Source organism: Diplotaxodon limnothrissa, linkage group LG20 (genome assembly GCF_057381915.1).
Source record: "Diplotaxodon limnothrissa isolate DT_005_m linkage group LG20, D_limnothrissa_male_GT1.1, whole genome shotgun sequence".
NCBI classification, from domain to species: Eukaryota; Metazoa; Chordata; class Actinopteri; order Cichliformes; family Cichlidae; genus Diplotaxodon; species Diplotaxodon limnothrissa.
This window is the reverse complement of record NC_140615.1, coordinates 24,165,782-24,189,495: the sequence shown is the minus strand read 5'-3', so window position 1 is coordinate 24,189,495 and position 23,714 is coordinate 24,165,782. Positions and strand designations below refer to the sequence as shown.

Genomic DNA, 23,714 nt, shown 5'->3' with positions numbered 1-23,714 from the left:
AAACTATATAAAGAAATATATGTATATCTGTCTAAGGCTTCTAACTTGGGAAAAATTTCACTTGCAAACTCAATGCAAATCTGTCCATTAATCTTTGTGTTCTCCTGCCAACAGACAAACTGAATTAATGAAATAAGTAACTTCCTCAAACAAATGTAGTTTTTAGCTCATGCTACTGAATCCAGAGGACTAAAAAGCATATTTTTGTCTCTCAAATGGATAGGATAAGTATTTTCAGCTGCTGACAGGATGTTCCTCTGTGAACGATGGAAAGAAAAATGCCGACATGTTCATGATAATGAAAGGAAAGGGCACCCTTTTATTTTTGATAGTTTAAGGATAACATCTGGGGCGCAGAAAAGTGCAGCATATCAGGCTCTGGATGCACTGACAACACTTGTTAGACAAATCAGAAAAAACACGTCCTGTCTGCCTAAATCTGGACTTCTACCACAGCACAAACACACAGAGCTACTCACTCTAAGATATGAGTTCTAAATGTCTCTGTAAATAATGGGATAATAAGAACACAGGCACAAACACATATATAGAAATGTAACCACAAAATTGTGACTGACAAGATCTGCATTTCCTTGTTTATTTTTTGTGATTTCCAGGAACGTCTGTTGCTTTCAGTGTTGCCGAGGCATGTTGCCATGGAGATGAAGGCTGACATCAATGCCAAGAAGGAAGACATGATGTTTCATAAGATCTATATCCAGAAACACGACAATGTCAGGTCAGCCGGGCGTGTGGCCTCAACACCTAACGTAACATTTAACCCATGAATTCAGATTTTAGCTACTAAATTGTCTTTCTTTTCTATAATTGTTGTAAGAGAGGTACATGATACACTGAAAAACATGTGACATTGTAAAGCATTAAAAAGCCTGTTAGGATTTTGTTAATCCCATAAAATGAAGAGAAAATAAACAAAATCATACCATAAATTCATCCTAAGAATGGCTAACTCACGTTGGTGCACACATAAACACAAAAACACACATGTTTGAGCGCGCTCACAGAGTCAGAAGACGGTAGAGTGGTTTGGCAGAGTGGAGGCTAATTAACACTAGTGAGGGAATACTTAATCACCAGCAGCCAAGATAAGATAATCCCCAAAGATGGAAAGCTTCAGCACACATTCAATTACAGCACTGAGCAAACACGGTGCACTCGGTCCCTCACACACACGCGCGCGCACGCACACACACACAGATGCTTTAAGGTCAAACACCCTTCCTCTCTCAAGGTCATCTGCCCTGATAGTAACATAATGCAATAGTATATCGCTGAGGTGTAGCTAAATCAAACTGAATCAGCTTCGTAGGTTTTTATCTCTCATGATCGAGGATTAACTGTGTTTTGTTTTTGCTCCTCTTCATCTCGTCCTCAGTATTCTGTTTGCAGACATCGAGGGTTTCACCAGCCTGGCGTCTCAGTGCACGGCTCAGGAGCTGGTCATGACACTAAACGAGCTCTTTGCCCGTTTTGACAAACTGGCGTCGGTAAGCAGTCTTCCGTTACTTGTGTCTGTTTCTAAAAGGGATAGTTTGGCAGTTTAAGGGGTTGTTTTAGAGTGTTGATAGTGGATTTTTTTTATCCTTTGCTGTTTCTTGTGTTTCTTTGTTTTAAGTTTAAAAGCAGGTGAGAAGTATGAAGTGCTTCCTGTATGGATATGTGTTTTTATTTATATTTTTATCTTGTCCTGTTGTCTTTTCTTCCTCAGGAGAATCACTGTCTCCGTATTAAAATTCTGGGTGATTGTTACTACTGCGTGTCCGGGCTGCCTGAACCCCGGGCTGACCACGCCCACTGCTGCGTGGAGATGGGTGTTGACATGATAGAGGCCATCTCGTGAGTAAAAACAGTGTATACATGCACCTGTATGTGGTGTTTGTTTCTGCGTTGTTTACAGTGTTTTGCATATTCCTCCCACTGCTGATGAGACACTCGTGTGTGTCTGTGTGTGTGTGTTTCTGTTTTCCAGGCTGGTGCGTGAGGTGACAGGGGTCAACGTTAACATGCGCGTCGGCATTCACAGTGGCCGTGTGCACTGCGGTGTGCTGGGACTCAGGAAGTGGCAGTTTGATGTGTGGTCCAATGATGTCACGCTGGCCAATCACATGGAGGCAGGAGGCAAAGCAGGGTGAGAGCGAGAGAAGCGTTTACAGTTTGTAAAAACTATCACAGTGTTTTAAGAACTCCAAATGCACGGCCACTTACTGCGATCATTTTTTTACCCTTTGTTTTGTTTTGATGTTTTTAAATTGCTACTGCTTCAAAAATAATTTGTTGCTGTCTGGAATTCATATTTTTCCGTGGTGGTACAGTTCGTACTGATGTCGGAGGTTGTTAAAAGCTCTCCTGTTATGAAAATATCATATTTGAACTTCAAGAAGTACAAGTGATAAGGCCATTTTGAGACTTGACTTGAAAAGCTTTCTGCGCTCTTGAACGTTGTTTTACAACAAATTAAAAGAAATTGTTTCATTCATTTCTAACATGTTCCTGACTTATGTTCAGCAGCAGTTCTGGAGCTATTAATATATGCCTGCTGTCCCCCTGTGTATGCCTTTAATGTGAAAAAAAATAATAATAATAAACACCCCACATAAAGCCACTTCCTGGTCTTTTCGTCCCTGCCAGGCGGATCCACATCACAAAGGCCACGTTGCAGTATCTGAATGGGGACTATGAGGTGGAGCCAGGTTTTGGAGGTGAGAGGAATGCGTATCTGAAGGAGAACAGCATTGAGACATTCCTGGTCCTTGGCTGCAGCCAAAAACGGGTCAGTACACAAACATACACACAAATATAAGAGGTGTAGGCGGGGAAATCTTCACCAAATTGAGACATTGGTCAGAGTTTTCTAGTCGAACCTGAAAAAAACCTCACCAGAAAGGGACCAACAAAAAGGTCGTCACACACTAAAAATATACATAGAGATCAGATGACTGCCATGACAGTATTGCCATTAAGAAAACTGAATCAAGAACATAAATAAAATAAATAAACAAAATTCAACATCCTATTGGTTTGAGGAAAAAGTAGAGGTCACTGCTTGTGACAGTTCATTTGGTATCGCTGAAGACAAGGCCCCCATCTCTTGTTAGATCTACCCTGAATATCTGTTTTATACTTATGCATTTCTTCCATCTGTATAACAAATAACACCACCTTAATTTAATATGCAAAGGTATATGGAGATTTAGACTTAAAGGTTTCTATGGAGCATCAAAAAATCACCAAGCTATGGTCCAGTCCATCTGGAGAACATGCCAGTCGCGTAGGGCCAAAAAATAAATACTAAAAGAAGAGTCGTACTGTATATGTGTCAACATGACAGGGATTTCACAGAGTAACAAGAAAGTAAAGTAACGAGTAAGAAAATGAGAAATATAAGTAATGAGTAATGTGTAATGTGTAATACATGCTCATTTGGAAGACCGTATTTGGTATAAAGGAAATGATGCTCGTCCGTAACACATCTGCCAGAGTCACAGTCTGCATCTACCTGCATCTAACACCTCATCCAGCTGAGCAGGCATAAAAGAATGGTTATGCCATAGTGGGACATGTAAGGAGACACTAGGAGCCTGTCTGTGATTGCAGCGCTGGAGAATAACAGAGTAAGAGGATGCATTTTTAACAACTGAGGTCTCAAGGTGTACCCACAGGGGGATATCTTCATTGCTTGCATCACTGGATTGGTCTATCCACTTCCAATAAACAAAGGCTCTTGAATTGGCTGCCCAGTAGTAGAGTCTCAGGAAGAAGAAGCCCAAGGCCTCCCACCCTACTGGACTTGTGTAGATGGGCCTTAGACTTTCAGTGTGACTTGTAGCCACAAGTAGGTAAAGTAGTAAAGTCAGTAAACTCACCATTTTAATAGGGTTCACCCTGACAGTCATAGTTAAAGGCAGCACTCTACAACGTTCGATATTGGCTCTGAGTTTGTTGACTAATTCCATGAAATTAAACTTCAAGAGTAAAAAAATCATCTGCTTGTCTAAATGGCAAGGTTTTCAGAAAGTCTGATGAAAGTTATGAATGTTAAGGGCATAATTTGACCAGATAGATTTAATAGATACAGTGTGAATACCATTCCACTGACAAACTGGGAGTTTTGTTGCTTTAGCAGGCGATCAGTCCAAAGAAAACAGGCCTGTCTTCTAAAGCCAAAAGAAGAGTTGGTGGGAGTGTGTTGCTTCAGGTGTTGCTGAAATATGAAATATAATCCAGGAAATACAGCAGCTGGAAAAACAGCAACCTCCCGCTAATCCAAGAGGAACATGTAAGATGACATAGGATAAAATATAGTGGGGAATTCTGGCTAAAACATTACATAACCTGTAAAACAGCTCAAATTGAGTAAAATACAATAAGAAAGGACAAAATAGCTTGATAAGATGAAACATTATACAAAAAAAGAACACAATTAAATTTGGCCACAGTTTGGATTTCCCCTGATATCTATAGTCTCAAAATCAAAAGGCGCAAACAAACACGTCCCTTCACCAAACGCCTACTTTCAGCTTCTCCTCTTTCCACATTGTATTCATGAGCACAGGAACACATCCCTCCACTTTCTTCCATTTATCCAACCTAAGATCATGGTGGACTGGAGGCTGTGCCAGCGGTCTTATGGCAAGAGGCAGGATACACCCACCAGTCTGTTGCAGGGCGAAAACAGAGACAGTCTACCAGTTACGCTTGCATTCACACCTACAATCAATTTAGATTTGCCAGTGAAGCTAACCTGCATCTCTGTAAATCCTATTTTGAACATGAATATTCACTTTTGCTTAAAACAATGAAGTCTTGCCAATTTAAAAAGTATTAACATATTACATTGGAAACACTGAATATGAAATAAACACAATTCCATTAATTATAAAAATGCATTTAGGCTCCTATGGTGTCTTCAGACCGTGAGAGGAAGACAGAGTACCAGGGGAGAGAACATGCAAACGATGGTTTGAAACCCAGAACCTTCTCACTGTGAGGCGACACGGCTAATCACCGAGTCATCATACCTGTTATAAAGCATTTATTATTATAACATAAATCATCAGATAAGAGTTTTGTGTAAGAGCAGGTTACACTTATCTTAACAGTAGGGTGTTAATTATTTTTTCCCAGTTGTGCTGGCAAAATAAAAAATGAAGTGCTTAATAAAATGATTCATTTCAAATCATTTTATATTTCTGAACTACTTTAAAGTACAAAGGTTTTGAAGCACATTGGCGATATAACAGATAGTGAAGATGTAATAGTTATTGAAGGAAACAGAGCTGAAAAAGCATAATTTGTGAATGAAGTCCTCTTGAAGATCCCGAGCTGCCTCGTGGGAAAATTGAAAGCCAGAATTTAAACAAACCCTCAGTCACACATTTTGTCGTTCTCCATGTTGTGTTGCACGAGAACAGTTGGTCAAGCCTTCGTGTTGTTCTCTCCGAGCAGAAGGAGGAGAAGGCGATGATGGCGAAGATGCAGCGGACAAGAGCCAACTCTAACGAGGGGCTGATGCCACGCTGGGTTCCCGACAGAACCTTCACCAGGACCAAAGACTCCAAAGTCTTCAGACAAATGGTGAGACTCGACATCGACGCGCTGCTTCACAGCGACAGAGCGGCGCTGCAGCTTTTCTGCCAGAACCATAATTTTGTCTGCTCTCTTTCTTCTCCAGGGGATTGATGAAACCTCCAGTAAAGACAAGTAAGCACGGACTCTGACACACCACTTTGCCTGATTGGGTTACCCCTGTTATCGCCTGCTCAGTCTGTGCCTCTTCTTTTTGCAGCCGTGGCGTTCAGGAAGCCATGAACCCAGAGGATGAGGTGGATGAGTTTCTGGGACGGGCCATTGACGCTCGCAGCATCGACCAGCTAAGAAAAGACCACGTTAAGAAGTTTCTACTCACCTTCCAGACTTCCAGTCTGGAGAAAAAGGTTAAAACTGTGATGCCTCATTATTGCTAAAGCTTTTTATCTTAAATATCAGCCATGTGTGGAAAAGTCTACTCCTATTATTTCTGATTTCTTCTTTTTTTTGTGCAGTATTCCAAGAAGGTGGACGATCGTTTTGGAGGCTATGTTGCCTGTACTCTGCTGGTATTCTGCTTCATATCCTTCATACAGATTGTTATTTTTCCACAGTGAGTATTTCACCCATTCCCATAATGCTCTACTGCGAATGCTTCTGTGTATAACCCCATCAAGGGGACCCGTTAGGCTCATTTGTAGCTATTCTTGGTTTCTGTGAGAGTACCTTTGCATGAGTCACAGCTGAAATGATTTATCTGTCCTTTTACAGATAAGATTGATTAAAAGAAAAAAATCTCACAACCCCAATGATGTAAAACATTTTAAGTTATTAACAAAAAACAAAAACAAACATGCTGATGTTATTTATGAGATCTGATCTCGTTCGTATTTTGACTTTAACCTCCTAGGACCTGGCGTCCACATATGTGGACGTCACATTTTGGGTTGCCTAGACCAAAATACAAAATTTTGCTCTACAAGGGCCTGATATTCATGTACAAGCACATGATATTGCCACTGCTCGATCAAAAATTAAAACGAATGTCCTCATTTATGGATCTCATTTTTCTCAGAAACAAAAATCTTGTAAAAAAACTATTTGTTTTTACATTCATGAGGTCCCAATCAGCCCAAATATCAAAGAGAAATTAAATGCCATGGTTAAAGATGGCGAAATGTTGTCGGTTTCAGCATAAAGACCAAACTGTTGCAGCTAATGTAGAAATTCTAAGGCTTCATTATGAAAAAGTTTTCATAATTTCATCTTTATTTCTGAAATATCTAGCTTTTTCTCACGCCAAAGTGTTTAAGCTCTAGGGGTGCAACGATACACAAAATTCACGGTTCGGTTCGATACTTTGGTGTCACGGTTCGATATTTTTTCGATACAAAAAAAATGTTCATGCCTTTTTAATTTGTCATTTATTAAAATTATAAATATATATTTTAACTCAAAAGTACAGTTTTTAAATTTAATGTTGCTGAAACAAAAGTAATGAAAAAAATAAATATATCTCAGGGCTCTCAAAATTTCAAAATCCCTGGTAGCCCTTCGGGCAGGGACTCTTCAGTTTTTGGTAGCCCAAAATAAATGTAAGTAGCCCGAATAAAAAAAGAGAGCAATTTTTTGATTGATATTTTGTTTCCTGTTTTGTTTCCTTTACAATATTATACATTAAAGTATAATATTGTAAAGGAAACAAAACATTCAACAAAAAATTGTTGAAAAACAAATTACAACATTGTATAAAAATTACAATCATCAACTCAAATACTTGGTTCTAATTGAACAGAAATTTCTATGAACTTGTAAGAACTGTGTAGGACATGAATCAGTCTGTGTCAGATCCTGAATTTGAAATTTCCGCTGAAGTCACAGGTAAGAGGCAAGTGGGACCAAGATCTAGGCCATTTGCTTTTTGAAGTTTGCAAAGACTACTAAATTTTGCCAGTGGTAGTTCACTCTTTGCAACATAGTACGCTGTTCTAAACAGATTTTTCAGGTTTATTTTTAGTATGTTATTTGCAATTGGTGTTTGTTCTGGGAAAGATATTGCAGACTGCGCAATAATGCATTTCTTGCATTTGGGGGCCTTTCTTAAAATGACTGGTCCCAGTAACAAAGGCGCTTGTCGACTCAGAAATCGAGAGAAAACCAACAACACACCCGGCAGAACATTATGTTATTTACACGGGTGCACATAAGTGGTCCGCATGTGCGCATTCGCTGTCAAAATAAAAGACGCGCACCAGATAAGAAGTTGCAACGCGCGTTTGCGTCCATATAAAAAGCACTGTTTTTGTCCACTAGAGTGGGATTTTCACGGCACATTCCGCACCACCTCTCTGTGCGTTCATCATTTGTTTGAAGCCAGCTCACCTCCTGCAACCACTTTTCTGAGAATACGCGCTTCTTTTGTGGTTCGGACTCCTTCTGACATTTCTTTGGAGGTGGAGGAACACCAAAGTAATTGCTTAAAGGAGCTTCTTCGACATCTTTAAGAGTTTTAAACAAATGTCTGTCCTCCTCCAGAAAATCTTATGTATGCAAACACGCGTTGCAACTTCATATCTTGTGCGCGTTTTTTTTTGTTGTTTTTTTGACAGCGAATGTGCACCTGCGGACCACTTATGTGCAGCCCCGGTTATATAGCTCGTCATATTGCAGCCACAGAAATTCTTTTGTCCATGAAACCATAAAGCTGCACTTTCTTTTTGCCTTTCAGTCTGATTTGTCATAACGTTTTGTGGTAAGCTTTTCTTTGGCTGTCACTTCTTCACCCTGACCTGTCTTATTTGGCTCAGCAGAACTAAAATATATATCCTGCTGCTTTTACACACACACACACACATAACGGTCAGTGATTCTCTGCGCGATCAACCTCTCATATGTTTAAGCTTGCTGCGGGAGATTTCACTTGTCATGTTTGCATAGTAAGCTAACGATTGATAAGACGATGTCAGAGGAATTGGTGCGCAAATTATCATCACTCACCAATCAGTACTGTCGCTCTCTATACACAGTTCGCGCGATTGCAAAGTGAAAGCTAGCCCCGGGACGTCGGGCTAGCGATTTTGCGAGCCCTGTATCTGATTGAGGAATCACTCATCTTTGAAAAAGAGAGTTTATTACAGAGAAATGGCTCTTTCCAAAATAAAAGCTATACTATACCCTTCTTCTGGGCTATATTCTCAGCAGCATATTGTAGCGGGTCAGGGCTGTTCGGGGTTCTGTTTGTACAGTTGTGTTTTGTTTATGTTGCCATAGTGACGGATGACGCCCTCTCGCTGCGACGATGTGTCTTTCCGGGGTCAGAGGGCGCCCTGTGTGTTGTTGTTGTTGCTGTGCGGTTGCCGCGCTGAGCAGTTAGCTAGCGGTAGTGTTCTTCTGCAGATGTCAATAAACGGCTGTGCTCCCTGGCTAGCTCACGGGAAGCAAGACCAAATGACACCTCCGTCTCCTCCTTGTCTGAGCTCGCCACATTGGTGTCAGAAGTGGGATGATGGTGGCACCCCATGTTCTGACCCGAGTGACTTTTCCCCCGCCGGTCGTGACCGGCCGGTGCGCCAAAAGAAGGCACCTGGACATTTGCAGGACTTTGTGTGGGGTAATGGGGTCGTCGGGGACGACTGACCCCTTAGGTGGGGGCTATGTAGAGGGTCAGGGCTGTTCGGGGTTCTGTTTGTACAGTTATGTTTTGTTTATGTTGCCATAGTGACGGGTGACGCCTTCTCGCTGCGACGGTGTGTCTTTCCGGGGTCAGAGGGCGCTCTGTGTGTTGTTGTTGCTGTGCGGTTGCCGCGCTGAGCAGTTAGCTAGCGGCAGTGTTCTTCTGCAGATGTCAATAAACGGCTGTGCTCCCTGGCTAGCTCACGGGAAGCAAGACCAAACGATACCTCCGTCTCCTCCTTGTCTGAGCTCGCCACAATATTAAACATATCAGGTCCCCATAAGGAGAATCATGTGCTAACGGCTGTCTAAATGACTCGGGTAAAGTTTGTAGCATGCATGTTTGTTGTTTTTGTCTGCTTCCACTTGTCTTTGCACTAGGATGATGTCGGCATAAATGTGCAGTCATATTCATTGTGTTCCCACTAGTGCTGTCAGCGTTAATCTCGTTGAAATGACGTTAACGCCACAACACGGCAAATCTCCGTTAACGAGCTACCCCTGATCGCCCCGTGCGTGGGGCTAGACGGCCAACACGTTAACGAGCTAACTGCGCTAACACACTAGTTCCCACCCATGTAATTGAGCATTGCGTGGCACATCCAACATACTGTTTTACTTTAGTCCATGACGCGCTTACCTTCAGGGTCATATGTCACATGAAACCCAAAATAATTCCAAACGCCAGATCTGAATGAGGGTGGGGGAGGTTCAATTTGCCATGTTGCAAGGAGAGCTTAACTTCTGTCTCGCTAGCTTGCCCTGCGCTCTTCCTTCTGACGATGCTGTCTGTGTTGAACGCTCAGTGGATCTGCGCTCGACAGTGCAGCCTAGGCGGAGTAGTTGAACGCAGATTCACTGAGCGCTCAACACAGACAGCATCGTCAGAAGGAAAGTTGATAAAATAAATTACAAATTTTGTATTGTTCATACATATGCGTACCGAACCGAAAGCACTGTATCGAACGGTTCAATATCGATACGAGTATCGTTGCACCCCTATTAAGCTCCCAATGTGTTTTGACAATATAAACTTTCACAGTGCAACAACGTTTCCTCCTGAAATCCACTTTTATGTCCAAGTTGTGTCACCTTTGAGCCCCCTGTTGTCAGCTGATTGAGTGCAGTTTATTATACACATCACTCCTGATGTGTAACTGACTGCTGGTCTGACCTTTCCCCACTGATGCACACCGTTCCAGTAAAACGTGATTGAACGACATGTTGCACATGTTGGTGAACTGAACCTGCCCGAGGGTTGCTCCGCCCACTTTAGTGACTAATAAGAACTGATGAGGAACTCACTGGTTGTACACTTTTAGTTATCCTACCTCCTTAGAGTTACAGGCTGTCATGCTGCTGGGCTTTTCCAGATGTTCACAAATATGGATTAAAGCCCCCACACTCATTTTAGACCAGCGTTCCCCAACCTTTTTTGCGCCATGGACCGATTTATGTCCGACAATATTTTCACGGACCGGCCTTTAAGGTGCCGCGCATAAATACAACAAAATAAAACCAGTGCCGATACCCCCAAAAAAGAAGATTTATTCATAACACACAGGAAAACTCCTGGGGAAACCGAGTTAACGATAAAAACATTAAAAAAATAACACTAAAAACCAATAAAAACCCCGAAAACCATAAATTTCACACCCAAGCCTCAACTCTTGCGGCCCTGTACCAAGCGACTCACGGACTGGTCTGTGGCCCAGTGGTTAGGGACCGCTGTTTTAGACCATGATTTTTTGGTATAAATATATTTAGATTGATTGTTTTTTTTTTTAAAACTGTTTTAAAAAATGTTGATATTGTGAAAAACCTTAAGGGTCTTTCAAGGTTCTTCCTTGAAAATGAAATGCCAAAAATAAACTGGGTATTTTTCTGAAATTTAACTGATTTAGATAATAATAATGATGATTGTAAAACAAAACCCTAAATGTCCTTTTATAATCTGTGTTCTCTATTCTTTCCTGCAGCACCCCGGTCATGCTGGGAATCTACATCAGTATCTTCATCATACTCGCCAACATCCTCTTCATCTGTGCCATATACTCTTGCATCAAGGTAGAGCAGGTCACCTGGACTCCATACCAAATGTTGCGCTCATTTTCTTTTTCTTGCCTTCACCGTGTATTTAACATGTTCATCATTTCCGCTCGTAGATTTTTCCAGCTGCGATGCAGACTGTCTCGAAGAAGATTGTCCAGTCTCGCACCAACAGCACGCTGGTCGGAGTATTCTCCATTATCCTCGTCTTTATCTCTGCCTTCGTTAATATGGTGAGATCAAAGTTATCGCTAAACAAATTAAGCGCATCTGCTAACTTTGTGCGACATTGTTTGAAGTTGTGCTGCTTCACTTTCATGCAGTTTGCCTGCGACACCACGGGTTTGGCTGAATGCGTCGCTGAGAAGCTGAACACCTCTGCGGTGACTCCCTGTCTGATCCGCAGCTTGAATGTGTCCGTCGAGGGGGGTCTAGAGATCTGCCCCAGCCGAGGCCCCTCCTGCCCCTTTCCTGAGGTGAGCAAACGGTCCACACGCTTTAAAAGAAGAGTCTCAGATTTGCATTTGTGTTTTCCTGACACCTATCGTCGATGATGCGTGCTTGTGACGCCGCTGCCTCCTGTTTGTGTCAGTATTTCAGCTACAGCGTGCTGCTGACGCTGCTGGCCTGCTCCGTGTTCCTGCAGATCAGCAGCATAGGGAAGCTGGCCCTCATGCTGCTCATCCAGCTCACCTTCCTGCTGCTGGTGGAGTGGCCACAAGTAGCACTGTTTGACAATGCAGACCTCTTTGTCACCTCCAATGCCATGTAAGTGAAACAAGTGTGAAATTACAAGTCACCGAGAGGGTTTACTTCATTTGTACTGATAATTTAAGGGATGAAAGGGAATGGAAGATTTTTATTTTCAGTAATTTAAGGATAAATCAAAATACTTAAAATACCCTTATTTGCTCTTTCATTGATTTTGCTTCTGTTTACTCATGAATTCGAGCATGTACAACAGTGAAATCAAGTTTGTGCATTTTATTAATATATTTGAATCTTTCTGTCTGTTTTTAGTGATTTAAATGAAACTCAGTGGTAAGTTTTTGTTTTTTTTTTATTATTGATGTTTTTGCATTTAAACCTTTGCCATTGAATTTTTTGGTCAGAACACAAACAAAAAAGTACGGTTTGTGGATTTAGCTTTTAATTCCTTCACTTCACTTCTATACATACATATTCCATTAGATTGAAATCCACAGTTTAAAACATGTTTCATTGTCTCTTTCTAAAAATCTACTTTCATTTATACCTTAGCTGCAAATATGTAGCATGAAATAAATTGATATCAAAATCAAATCCTTAGACTGCTGATGTAAATATCTCTTGCATCATCATTTTAAATGATTTATTACTACTGACTAAAAGTTGTTGTTTTTTTTTTAATTTAAGGCCCAGTTTCAATGAAACTACAAACCAGTGGTAAGCCTACATTCAATGTTACTTTTAATTTTTGCATCTTGTTCAGTTACTATAATGTATTTTGCCCAATTTTAAACATCACCTTTCTTTAAATGTTATTTTCTTGTTGATCTTTTGCTTGTTTCTTTTTCTGTTTAATGTTTTTTTGTAGTCTTTCTTTAATCTCACTGCTTGTCATTCTCTCCGCAGCTCGTTTGTTGTGACCAAAGTGTCCCTGAGGGTCATGACTCCAGTGATCCTCACAGTTTTTGTCCTGGCACTGTACCTGCACGCCCAACAGGTTGAATCTACTGCACGCCTCGACTTCCTGTGGAAATTACAGGTATGGACATCAGGGTCCGCTAGAGGGCGCCACCTGACAATGTTAACCTAAAAGATCTTCCATTAATACCTCAAACATGTCCATGAGTAAAAAGTTGATAGAGCTGTTGTATGGTTAATTGAAATTAATTATTATATTATTATATCACTGTGTCTATAAGAGCTGATTTAGTTAATAAATAACCTCTATTTCCAGGCCACAGAGGAGAAGGAGGAGATGGAGGAGCTGCAAGCCTACAATCGTCGCCTCCTCCATAATATCCTACCGAAGGACGTAGCTGCTCACTTCCTGGCACGTGAGCGGCGTAACGACGAGCTGTATTACCAGTCCTGTGAGTGTGTAGCCGTCATGTTTGCCTCCATCAGCAACTTCTCCGAGTTCTACGTGGAGCTGGAGGCCAATAATGAGGGAGTAGAATGCCTCCGGCTGCTTAACGAGATCATCGCAGACTTTGACGAGGTAAACTCAGCCTGTCTCGGAAGGCCGCGTGTGATCGTCATTTGTTTCTCAGGTGCAGTCACCATCTGTGATCTCCTTACTTCTCAGATCATCAGTGAGGAGAAGTACAGGCAGCTAGAGAAGATCAAGACCATCGGTTCCACCTACATGGCAGCGTCAGGTCTGAACGACTCCACCTATGACAAAGAAGGCCGTTCCCATATTACTGCACTAGCTGACTATGCCATGAGACTGAGAGAGCAGATGAAATATATCAACGAGCATTCCTTCAACAACTTCCAGATGAAGATAGGTAAGAGGAAGTTAGAGGAGGAAACACGGTGGTTATACATTGCTGGTTTTGTTGGTGCAGTTTAACTTTTTTTTGTTTTTTGTCTTGAATTGACAGGTCTGAACATTGGGCCGGTGGTTGCGGGGGTTATTGGAGCACGGAAACCTCAATATGATATCTGGGGAAACACAGTCAATGTGGCTAGTCGTATGGATAGCACAGGTGTACCTGACTGCATACAGGTAGGTTTCTTGTAACTAATAAAATCAGCCCGGATAGGTTATTAGGGAGCAATCAAATATCACTGGGTGGATTTGATGGTAATATTTTATATCTGCACATTTATAGATTGCTGTAGAAATGTGAAATAAAAACACTTTAGAGATAAGATGTCCAGGTGTGCTTTAATACTGAAATGAAATAATATAGAAACAACGATGAAAACAGAACAAAAACAAAATTTAAAGCAATAAAAAACGCAGGACTGCACATAAGTAACAAATACAGGACACATGCAGGACTATTTATACACAGAGGACAAACAGGAAGTAAAAGAAACCAAAACTTCAAAGTAAAATAAGAAATAACCAAAGAAGACCAATAGAGATATGAATACAAGCACTTAGCAGAATGTAAGAGACCTACATGAACACAAAGGGAACAAAGCGTAAACGCAGAAATGAGACTGAGGGAGGCACAACGCAGGGAACAAGACTACTATGCAGACAATAGACGAGGCTCAAACAAGAACACAAGAGACATCACAGAACTGAAAGAGTAAAGTAACAGCAAGAGACTCGATATCATGATATTAAAGATCGCAGTATACTAGAACAATAAAGAAGTAAAAACTCACAAAACTAACATTAGTCAAATAAAAATTGGAACTCAAAGCAGCTTACTATTTGCATTTTTTTCTGAGAGAAATTTATTGAGCAGATATTGAGCTTTTTAGTTGCTGAGTGCTTCTCTAAACTCAGCAGCCTTTTGCTTACTGTGTCTCTCTTCAGTTTAGTGCTGAAGTGTTTGTGGACAGTGGATTTCCCCCCCCTAAAAACTGGCAAAAGCTACTGCTAGCATTGTAAAGTTGTAAACGGTGAGATAAAATTTGTTTTAAAACTTTTATCTATTAGCGGAAGCTGAGACACTGTCTTAAATGTGAAAAACAAAACAAAACCAGAATATAATTTTTTTTTTAAAAACCCAAAAAAACCAACAAAGCAGGCCTCAAATATCTCAGTTTCAACATTTCACATATGATTTTTTTTAAAAATATTTTTGGTAAGATTTAGTGGTATGAGTGTTATTATTTACATTTTAACCAGCATCAATACGATTTAAATTAAAAGTTGCTTAATTCAGTTTTAAATGTAAAGATTTCTTGACTTCATTTTGTCAGCTTCATAATAAAAGTTTATCAGTGCAAAAACAGACGAAGAGTTTGAAGTGACTGCTTTTAAAATATTGCGCTCTTTTGTAAATCGTTGTGTACATCTTTTCACAGGTGACCACAGACCTCTACCAGGTGCTTGTAAGCAAAGGCTACGTGCTTGAGTGTCGTGGGGTCGTAAAGGTAAAAGGTAAAGGCGAAATGACAACCTACTTCCTGAATGATGGACCGCCCAACAGTTAGCAGCCAAGACAGCGGCAGCAGCAGCAGATGCTGGGATGACCCCCCCACTGCAAGGACACGGCACCACTGAGCGAGGACTCGCGGTGTGAGCGAGCGGCTAAGAACTAGAGACGCCACCACTTGAATCCCGAGCAAAGAGGGGAAAAAAGAGAAACTTTGAAGACTTCAAACGGAAAGTGTTCTAGATGAGAGGAAAATGTTCTCGTTTGACGGCCGTTTTGGATCCCGTACATGTCGAAGGACACGTGTTTTTCTCATGTCTAGCCTCTCTCTCAGGCTTCTTGAAAGATGCAAAGTCTGTTTATTTAAAACGCCTTTTAGCCTGTGTCAAAAGAAGATTAACGCTGTACATACGGCTACTTTTTTATTTTACTTTGGGTCTTTTTGTTCGTTTGTTTTCTTATTCTGTATTTTTTTTTTTTAATTTCACATGAATTACAAACAGGTACTCATGTTTTATTTCTGCATTAATTATTTATTTCGATCTCGATGTTTTGTGCAAAAAGGGTCCTTTATGAAAAAGTGTGGAAACATACGGGCACAAATATCCAGTCTATTACACGTTTTTTAAGTGTGTATGTACATGCATATTTGTGTGTGTATGAATATATGTATAAACTGAGGAGGAATATATTGACCAAAGACTAAAGTATTTACTAAAAGCAAGGCAAGACGTGTGGATATGTTCTTGCTAGAGTTAGCAATGATCTCCGCCTCTGTTATTTAAGCAGAGGGCCTGAACCCTCCGTCTTTCTGCCCAAATGCTGGCCACAAAGTCTGCTCCCTCCCTTTTTTAGACTATGTACAAAACATTTATTTCGTCTGTCATTCAGGCAGCAAAGAGCATATCACGAACCCTAAATTCAAACGCTGACCTCGATTGTTAAATTAGGTTAACTTAAAACTGACTAAAGACGACTAAGGATGTTATCAGAAGGTTATACCTGAGCAGTAAAAGTAGAGCCAGCCAGGATTTGGCCCCTCTTCATCCTCACTTCACATCCGATTGGTTCCTTAGAGCTTGAGCCGTTTTTTCGGCCGTGACAGTACACCGACATCAACTGCTCCTTCCCTTTCAGAGAGGTATTGTTTTGGTACAGATGGAAATGAAGGAACTTAGATCCGAGACCCGTTCCAGAGCCTTCGGGGGGGGAGGGGGAGAAACTTTGGATTTCAATGCATCGGTATCGCACAGCCTGATTCTTCTATGAAGAAGAAATAGATGAAGGAAATTAATATATATTGATTTTAACTGAATACTGTGCTTTGTAATCCTGAAGGGGCATAACTATTTTCACTGTGAGGTTTTTATGATACAATGAAACTGCTTTCTTGCCAAACATAACTGCTTTGAAGCATGTCTGATTGTGGTATCTGGTTTTCATTTTTGTTCGTTTTCAGCGTAGGGTATTTTGTATCACTTCTGTATCCATCATTTGTATATTCTTAATGTTGTTATTATTATGATGATTCTGATTAATTATTATGCTTAATATGATGACTCCATTCCGATGAAGAGGATCAAAGACCAGCACGCTTTCTTGTAAAATGCCAGTCGTAAAGCTCCAGCTCACTGGTACCAACTGATCAACTGCAGCCAATGAGTTCTGCTGTTCAGTCCTGATGTACAGTACAGTATTTTTAAGCTGACGATAGGTGTGATCATGTATAGTAAGTAATAACCATTAGCTGCCTTTGCAGCAGAGCCCAAGTGGTGTATGCTCACATAAGCATAGCAGTAAACACACACACATTTACAAATGAATCACTGTGCTTTTTTTGTTTTTTGCTCTTTTTTTTTTTTTTTTTTTTAAATTCATGCCACTACTGCAGTATTGTAAATCTCAGCCAGGCTTTTCGGTGACCTCCACACACGTTAAAGTTCTCAGTGGTAACAAACAGCATCCCTCGTGTTACGCTGTTTAAAGAGGACAAGGTCGAGTTGGTAGGCCTTCACATATTTTCTCTCCTATTACACCCGCCTCAGTGGAAAATGAAAGCACTGATTGCTGAGTCTGATTGCCTTAAGTTGACATAAAACAAATCACAGATTAACACTAAATGGGAAGTGTGCTTGCTTTCCCTGCCTGGACCGCTAATGTTCGGGCAGAGAGAGAGAAAGAGGGACAAGGGCTCGTCGACATTATTATTATTATTTTTTACGTTAACTTTCTCATCGTTGTAAAGGTCTTGGTTCCCCCGGGCGCAGCTTTCTGTTAATTTGTAGGATCAGCCCTGACTCAGCTCTTCCCTCACACTTAGCAGTGGCAACCAACAGTTGATCACGTTTGTACCAAAGCCAGCTCACGCAGCCCTGTGCTTTTGGTCCCTCCTGTGCAATGATACTCGGGCTTGCGTCTAGAGGACAGTAATGCAACGGAGATCACCAACTATCACATGAACTGTGACCAATGAAGAGTGATTCGTATAAAGCAAAGAGTTTATAAAATGCACTTGAGTTTATTATAAAGATGTTCATTGTATGTATTCTATTTCTATTGGCTGTCCATAGACTTGTGTTGATTGTTAACTCTTGGGATGCTTTTGGGAGGGGAAGGGAAGAGGAGAGGGAAGGAAGGTTTGTCCCCATACTACTGAAACAGTGTTTTTGCTCAGGCCTGATGAATCCTTCCGTATTTGTTTTTGTTTTATTTGTATTTTTCCCTGAGTTGGAAGAGTTGAAAAGGGGATTTTTTTTGTTGTTTTGTTTTTTGCAAAGTTTTGAAGGACGAGAAGAGTTGAGGACTATGACAAAGAGAAAAATAACATTTCCCCTTGAAGAAAAAAATAAAAAAAAATCAATGGCTGTTTTGTGTGACTGTATTTTTGCTCCTGATGCTGAATGTGACTCAGTCATTATCTTTGCTTTATAGAAACCTCCAGTAGTCTTAGCTTCCCTAAACCTTATTCTGCCAGAGGTTTTTTCCTGTTAAAAAGGAGTTATTCCTTCCCACTGTCACCAAGTGCTTGCTCATAGGGTGCTGTCTAATTATTGGGGTTTTTTTTTTCCTCTATTATTGTAGGGTCTTTACAATATAAAGCACCTTAAGGTGACTGTTGTGATATATAATTAAAACTAAATTGACCTGAGTTCCTTTTTTGTAAGAAAAAAGGGTTTTAGATCACATTTTTTATGTAGGGGGACCTTAAATCCATCATTTTTATGTGTAGGAAACAAGCCTTCAAACCAAGGTATTCTCAAAGGTAAAGGGCAACAGCAGCAGGAAACATGAGAAAAGACTCCTGATGATCAGTGCACCAACATTATCGGCATATATAAGCTGCTGAGGGCAGCACAGTGGCGTAACGGTTAGTGCTTTTACCTCCCAGCAAGTATTTCCTGTGTTTAAATCCACCATCTGTTCAGGGCCTTACTGTGTGGTGTTTACATGTATTTCAGCTTCCTCCTACAGTCTGAAGACATGCAGTTAGTGGGGTTAATTGGTTCACGTAGATTGACCATAGGTATGAATGTGAATGGTTGTCTGTCTCACTGTGTTAGCCCTTTGAGAGACTGGCCAAGGTGTACCCTGCCACTTACCCTATGGGAGCCGGGATAAGCTCCAGCCCCTCTGACCTTTGAGGGTCAGATTCATTGACCTCAAATTGGATAAGGGGAAATAACTGGGTGGATATTACCGATTTCTAACTGTTGGTATCTGTTATGGCCACAGGCTTTTGTGCAAGGTTTGCCATGTGTGTGTGTGTGTGTGTGTGTGTGTGTGTGTGTGTGTGTGTGTGTGTGTGTGTGTGTGTGTGTGTTGCAGGAGTTTCCTGGAAAACCTGGCCCTCCACACCCGGCCAGGGACATTTGAACCCTGCCTTTTGAGACCTCGCCCTGTCTTCACTCCGACTACTCCTTTGCTGACAGTGTTTGCACCGCCTCCATGCAATGGCAACCCTGTTTGTTTTGTTTTGTTTTGTTTTATTTGACCTATTATCTTAATTCAGTTTCTAAACATACAACTGCCATCCATTCATGGCTTTGCACCACTGATACAGCCTTACATGAACCATGATTATTACTAAGTTTAATAAACCTTTGGTAATCCCTATTCAGTGGGTGGTGTGATTCCATTCTTTGTTGTGGCCTTTGAGGCAGTCATAATAGCACCAGCATGTATAACAGCCAACAAATGAGCATGAAGAGACAGGAGAAACCATTCACAGCACAAACACAGAAACTAGCTGACCTGAGTATAAACGGAAAGGGAAATCTTTTTATGTTTTGTGTTTCTCAAAGACATAAATTGTGACACGATTAGATTTCAGGGAACAAACCGTTATCATTCTGCTGAAGGATCCCAGTGTCAGCCCATACTGTACTGATTTCACTGCTTCAGCACTGGAGGAGGTAAATATATTTCAGACACATAAGAAATAGGAAGCCTCAGTCATCACATACTAGTTGGCAGTTTTGATTTCCAGTGCCAAACAGGAAGTCTTCAAGGACTGGGTTTCAGGATCAGTTACTGCAACTTGTGAACTTGCGGTCATGCATACTTTATGAGATGAATATATAAGAGATTAAATTCGCTCAAACATGTGTTTATATTCCCAGATTCCAGCACAGAAGTGACAGAATCCCTCACCTGGTGTAACAGAGCTGAAACCTTTGTAGACTTACTTTCTGAGTCTACAAACACTGCTTACACACTGCTTTTTTTATGACTTAAATTGAAATATGTACTTTCAAACTTAATTATATTTTTTTTAACTGTAAGTAACCAACCTTAATTACCATGAGCATCTCAACTCTGAAAGTAATTGTAAGAGTTATTATTTGATTATTTTAGGAATCACTGCACTTACACATGGCTCCTTAACAAAGGGGATGTTGCTGACATGGTTTTGCTGTGGTGAAACCCAAAATCCACATCTTAAATCTTTTCTCTTTGTCTTCTTATGGGGCTGTTTTAATGCCATGTAAATGAGAACCACTGGTGAAAAAAAATCTTAATTTGTTGCCAAGGTTGGTACTTTAAAGAAAAAAAAAAACTGGCTAAAAAGGTGAAATTAGATGCCTTTTTTAAAGGCTTTGTATGACTTAATAAATGGAAATATTAAATAATGCAATACAGCAATGAACACAACTAACACATGAATTATGGTAAAACTTCAATTCACGTTAATCATTTTAAAAGAGCTCATTATCTTTAATTATGCAACTTTTTTCATACTAGGCAATGACATCACAAGAATATCAGGCGTGAGTTTAATGTAAGTTGTTTTGGAAGTCTTAAAACATATCAGCACGTCATGGCATGGAATGAAAAATGAACTGTTAGCTGGCATTATCTCTTTTCCTTTCAAAAAGGATGCTCCAGTGTATCCTCTGTGTAAGGAGGTAATACAAGAATCGCCAAAGCGACTCTAATGGTGACTATAATGGTGAGTTCCATTTGAAGCTGGAATTTCTGAGTTCCCGAGAGGAATTTTTAATTGCAATGCCCATTTATATATCAAATACTTTTCAAGATAAATATATATTTTTAGATGGTCCGTCAGCCCACTTCCACCATGTTTTTCCCACACTTTGAAATCTGAGGCAATGTTTGAACATGATTACCTCAAAAACCAAAAGCCTGAAATTTTCGCTGGTCTTTCTTACCATAAAAATAAATCATGACCTATAATTTGGGACGGATACATAAAAAAAAAAAATCAGAAAATGCATTTGCCATGCAATGTGGAACAAATATGCAAGTAGTCTTGTAAAGTTCCATATTTGAGCACACAAAAAAGAAATTAACAATGCAAAAAATGACTAGTGGCAATCTGTAAATTGTAACTAAAACATGCAAAACATTTTCTAAAAATGATTTTTTTTGGTGATAAAAATTATGGAAATGCTCTTTTCATTCAACTTTCGTGCTGGATTTAGCAAATATGTTACAAGTTATACCACAGAAACAACAATATCAGCAGATCTGAACAGAAAAAATATCCAAATAGTTTCCAAACTGTAATCAAATTAAAACTGAGACAATAACTTAAAATATATGTGTACTTTTTTTCATTTTTCACACCCACTTTATATGCATGCACATTGGCCTGGAAGGGTCAGATAAGTCATACTGAGTTTAAAAAATAATAAGAGGCATTAAAATTCAACAAGTAAAAATAAACACAGAAAAAAATATTAAATGTATTGAAAAAAACTAGTAACTCATCTGAAATGACTAGTCTTCAAGGAAAGGTTGCTGTGTCCAGATGATTTAAACACAAAATTATGACAGAAATCAGAGATAGTTAGAGATAGATAGAAAATGTTCTAAAAATTCAATGATCTGAGATGTAAGGACCCTTATTGTTAGTGATGCATCAATGGCCCTGTACCTTACTATGGAGTAAAGCAAATCCTGTTTTTCCTTGCTTTAACAACTTTAAGACTGAATACCCTTTTGTTTTTCTCCAATGAGCAACCCTCCAACATTTTTACACCTCCAAAAACTGGCTGAGCAGTAACTTTCTACAAAGGCTTAATACTGTACATGTCATTCAAAGAATTACTTAAATGTAAAAAAAGAGAGCACACTCATTACAAAAATAGGCTTAACACTATTGCATGAGGCAAAAAAAAAAAAACCTCTAAAAGTGTGCATGTTGTCAGTTTAATTTCACGTTTTCACATCATGTTTGTTGCTGTTTTTATGTGTGAGGTAATTTGTGTTACTGCAAAAGTTTTCATAACAGGCTGAAGTTCGGGTCCGTCTTTAACATTTCTTTAACAAACCTATGAAAGTAATAAAAACAAGTTCACTCACATGTTATAAAAAATAAAACAAAAAAATTATTTGATTTGAAAATGTTACATACTTGGTCATTTCGCTGTTCTTTCGAGGAAACCGTCTGACTAGCATCCATGGCTCAGGGTTCTTGGACACCATCCAGCCATACCTCTGGCTCTCTGTCAGAGGCACCATGTAGAGCTGGTTTGGAGCTGGAGAACAGAGGAAACCAAGGCTCTCATTGTTTGATGCAGCTGTTTACTCATCAACATTCACATCTGTTATATTTACTAACATCTAGGTGTTTGAAGCCGCTTAATCATCGCTTCGCATCTCTCATGGCTCCCATTGTGTATGTCAGTGCTGTGGGGAAGAGGCTGGTCAGAAAGTTGGCAGTCCTCTACACATCTGAGGTGTCTCGGTTGTTCTTGAAGAGAAGGTGGCATCCCGGCTTTGATGTTGCTGTTGCCATCTGTAATGAGATATGTTACCACTGCTGTTACAACTAAATATGGTCTAATAAAGCTTGTCAATGGCCCTAAAGGACAATATTAAGTTGCCTGCTGCTACAATCAATCTAATAGAGCAAATTTGGGGATTTGACGGATATACATCAGGGATGTGCAGCAACTGTGTGATGGCATCATGTCAATATGGACCAAAATCTCTGAGGAATATTTCCAGCGCCTTGTTGGATCGATGCCACAAAGAATAAAGGCAGTTCTGAAGGCAAAGGGGAGAAGCAATTACTGAGTGTAATTTAATTCTATTTTACTGACCAAATAAAAAGTCAAAAGATTGTGAAAATAAATTAGGTATTAATAAATTAAAATCAAAGTTCATGGTGTAGACATAAATCAAATGTCTACACCATGAACTCCAAATACAGACTGCTATCTTTTATTCTTTTTGAAGAGTTTTGAAATTATGAGCCAATTTTCCACGTAGCTAAACCTTTAGGTAACTCTAGGCCAAAAGACAACCAAGCCCCGCTTTCAGACCTATTGTTCACATAAGCGAAAGCAAAGCTCTCCTTACCGTTAGGATTAGACGGTCCCCGGGGATTCAGTATCATTCTATCGCCTATCGGGTTCTGATAACCCAGGTATGTCAAACCAAAAAAGGTCATAACGTTGCAGTTTGTCTGCCCGAACCTGCCGTAGAGACACACCAGAGACAAAACCCCCTGTAAATAAACCAGAACTTTCCGTTTACACATAACCATGGCAACAAGCCCCGCCTACCCGGAACCAACTTAATGATAAATAACTTGCTAGATTTCAAAGATGTCTGGTGCGAGTTAGGGCTGTCGTATATCTGTTGGATTCACATCATTACAAAGAAAAAATCTGTAATCATATTGGCATAAAAAAGGTTCAGTTAGAAAAGACAAAACAGATAGTGATTATAAAATTGTGTTTCGCTAACGTTATGAAGAATTTCTTTTTACTACTGATACTGCTATATCTCAAAAGCAGTCAATTTAATTTCTAAGGGTTTCTAAGGGTTCAAAATTCACTGTTCTACAATTTTCAAATAACTCTATAACTAAAATCTGTGTGGACTGTCACACATTTAACATTTCACACAAATAATTTAAACCGC

General features: G+C 40.0%; 2 protein-coding genes across 4 annotated transcripts in view; one reads left to right on the top strand and one right to left on the bottom strand.

The window, feature by feature from the left end:
- The window catches only part of adcy6a (adenylate cyclase 6a), a 56,377-nt gene extending 39,197 nt beyond the window's left edge, over positions 1-17,180 (top strand). For all 3 annotated transcript variants that reach the window (XM_085344283.1, XM_085344284.1, XM_085344285.1), the window contains exons 5-24: positions 618-739; positions 1,397-1,508; positions 1,730-1,857; positions 1,991-2,149; positions 2,650-2,791; positions 5,467-5,595; positions 5,693-5,721; positions 5,807-5,954; positions 6,063-6,160; positions 11,199-11,286; positions 11,385-11,501; positions 11,592-11,744; positions 11,861-12,036; positions 12,289-12,309; positions 12,664-12,693; positions 12,883-13,015; positions 13,211-13,474; positions 13,562-13,766; positions 13,863-13,987; positions 15,250-17,180. In XM_085344283.1, coding sequence (XP_085200409.1) covers positions 618-739; positions 1,397-1,508; positions 1,730-1,857; positions 1,991-2,149; positions 2,650-2,791; positions 5,467-5,595; positions 5,693-5,721; positions 5,807-5,954; positions 6,063-6,160; positions 11,199-11,286; positions 11,385-11,501; positions 11,592-11,744; positions 11,861-12,036; positions 12,289-12,309; positions 12,664-12,693; positions 12,883-13,015; positions 13,211-13,474; positions 13,562-13,766; positions 13,863-13,987; positions 15,250-15,378 — 2,508 coding nt within the window. In that variant the 3' untranslated portion in view covers positions 15,379-17,180. The remainder of the gene's footprint in view (positions 1-617; positions 740-1,396; positions 1,509-1,729; positions 1,858-1,990; positions 2,150-2,649; positions 2,792-5,466; positions 5,596-5,692; positions 5,722-5,806; positions 5,955-6,062; positions 6,161-11,198; positions 11,287-11,384; positions 11,502-11,591; positions 11,745-11,860; positions 12,037-12,288; positions 12,310-12,663; positions 12,694-12,882; positions 13,016-13,210; positions 13,475-13,561; positions 13,767-13,862; positions 13,988-15,249) is intronic.
- A 4,885-nt stretch (positions 17,181-22,065) lies between these two features.
- spmip11 (sperm microtubule inner protein 11) lies at positions 22,066-23,334 on the bottom strand. Its single transcript, XM_085345541.1, has 4 exons — positions 23,148-23,334; positions 22,405-22,581; positions 22,198-22,321; positions 22,066-22,114 (listed from the first exon to the last, which is right to left on the bottom strand). The coding sequence occupies exons 1-4, from the start codon at positions 23,332-23,334 to the stop codon at positions 22,066-22,068; spliced, it is 537 nt and encodes a 178-aa protein (XP_085201667.1).
- Between the last annotated feature and the right edge of the window lie 380 nt (positions 23,335-23,714).

Bases quoted from the DNA above. Each gene is read 5' to 3' on its own strand.
- spmip11 (XM_085345541.1), bottom strand. From the start codon at position 23,334: ATGGTTATGTGTAAACGGAAAGTTCTGGTTTATTTACAGGGGGTTTTG. The intron at 22,582-23,147 runs GTAAGGAGAGCT...ATCTCATTACAG, and splicing joins GGGACCGTCTAATCCTAACG to ATGGCAACAGCAACATCAAA. The intron at 22,115-22,197 runs GTATGTAACATT...TTACTTTCATAG, and splicing joins AAGAACAGCGAAATGACCAA to GTTTGTTAAAGAAATGTTAA.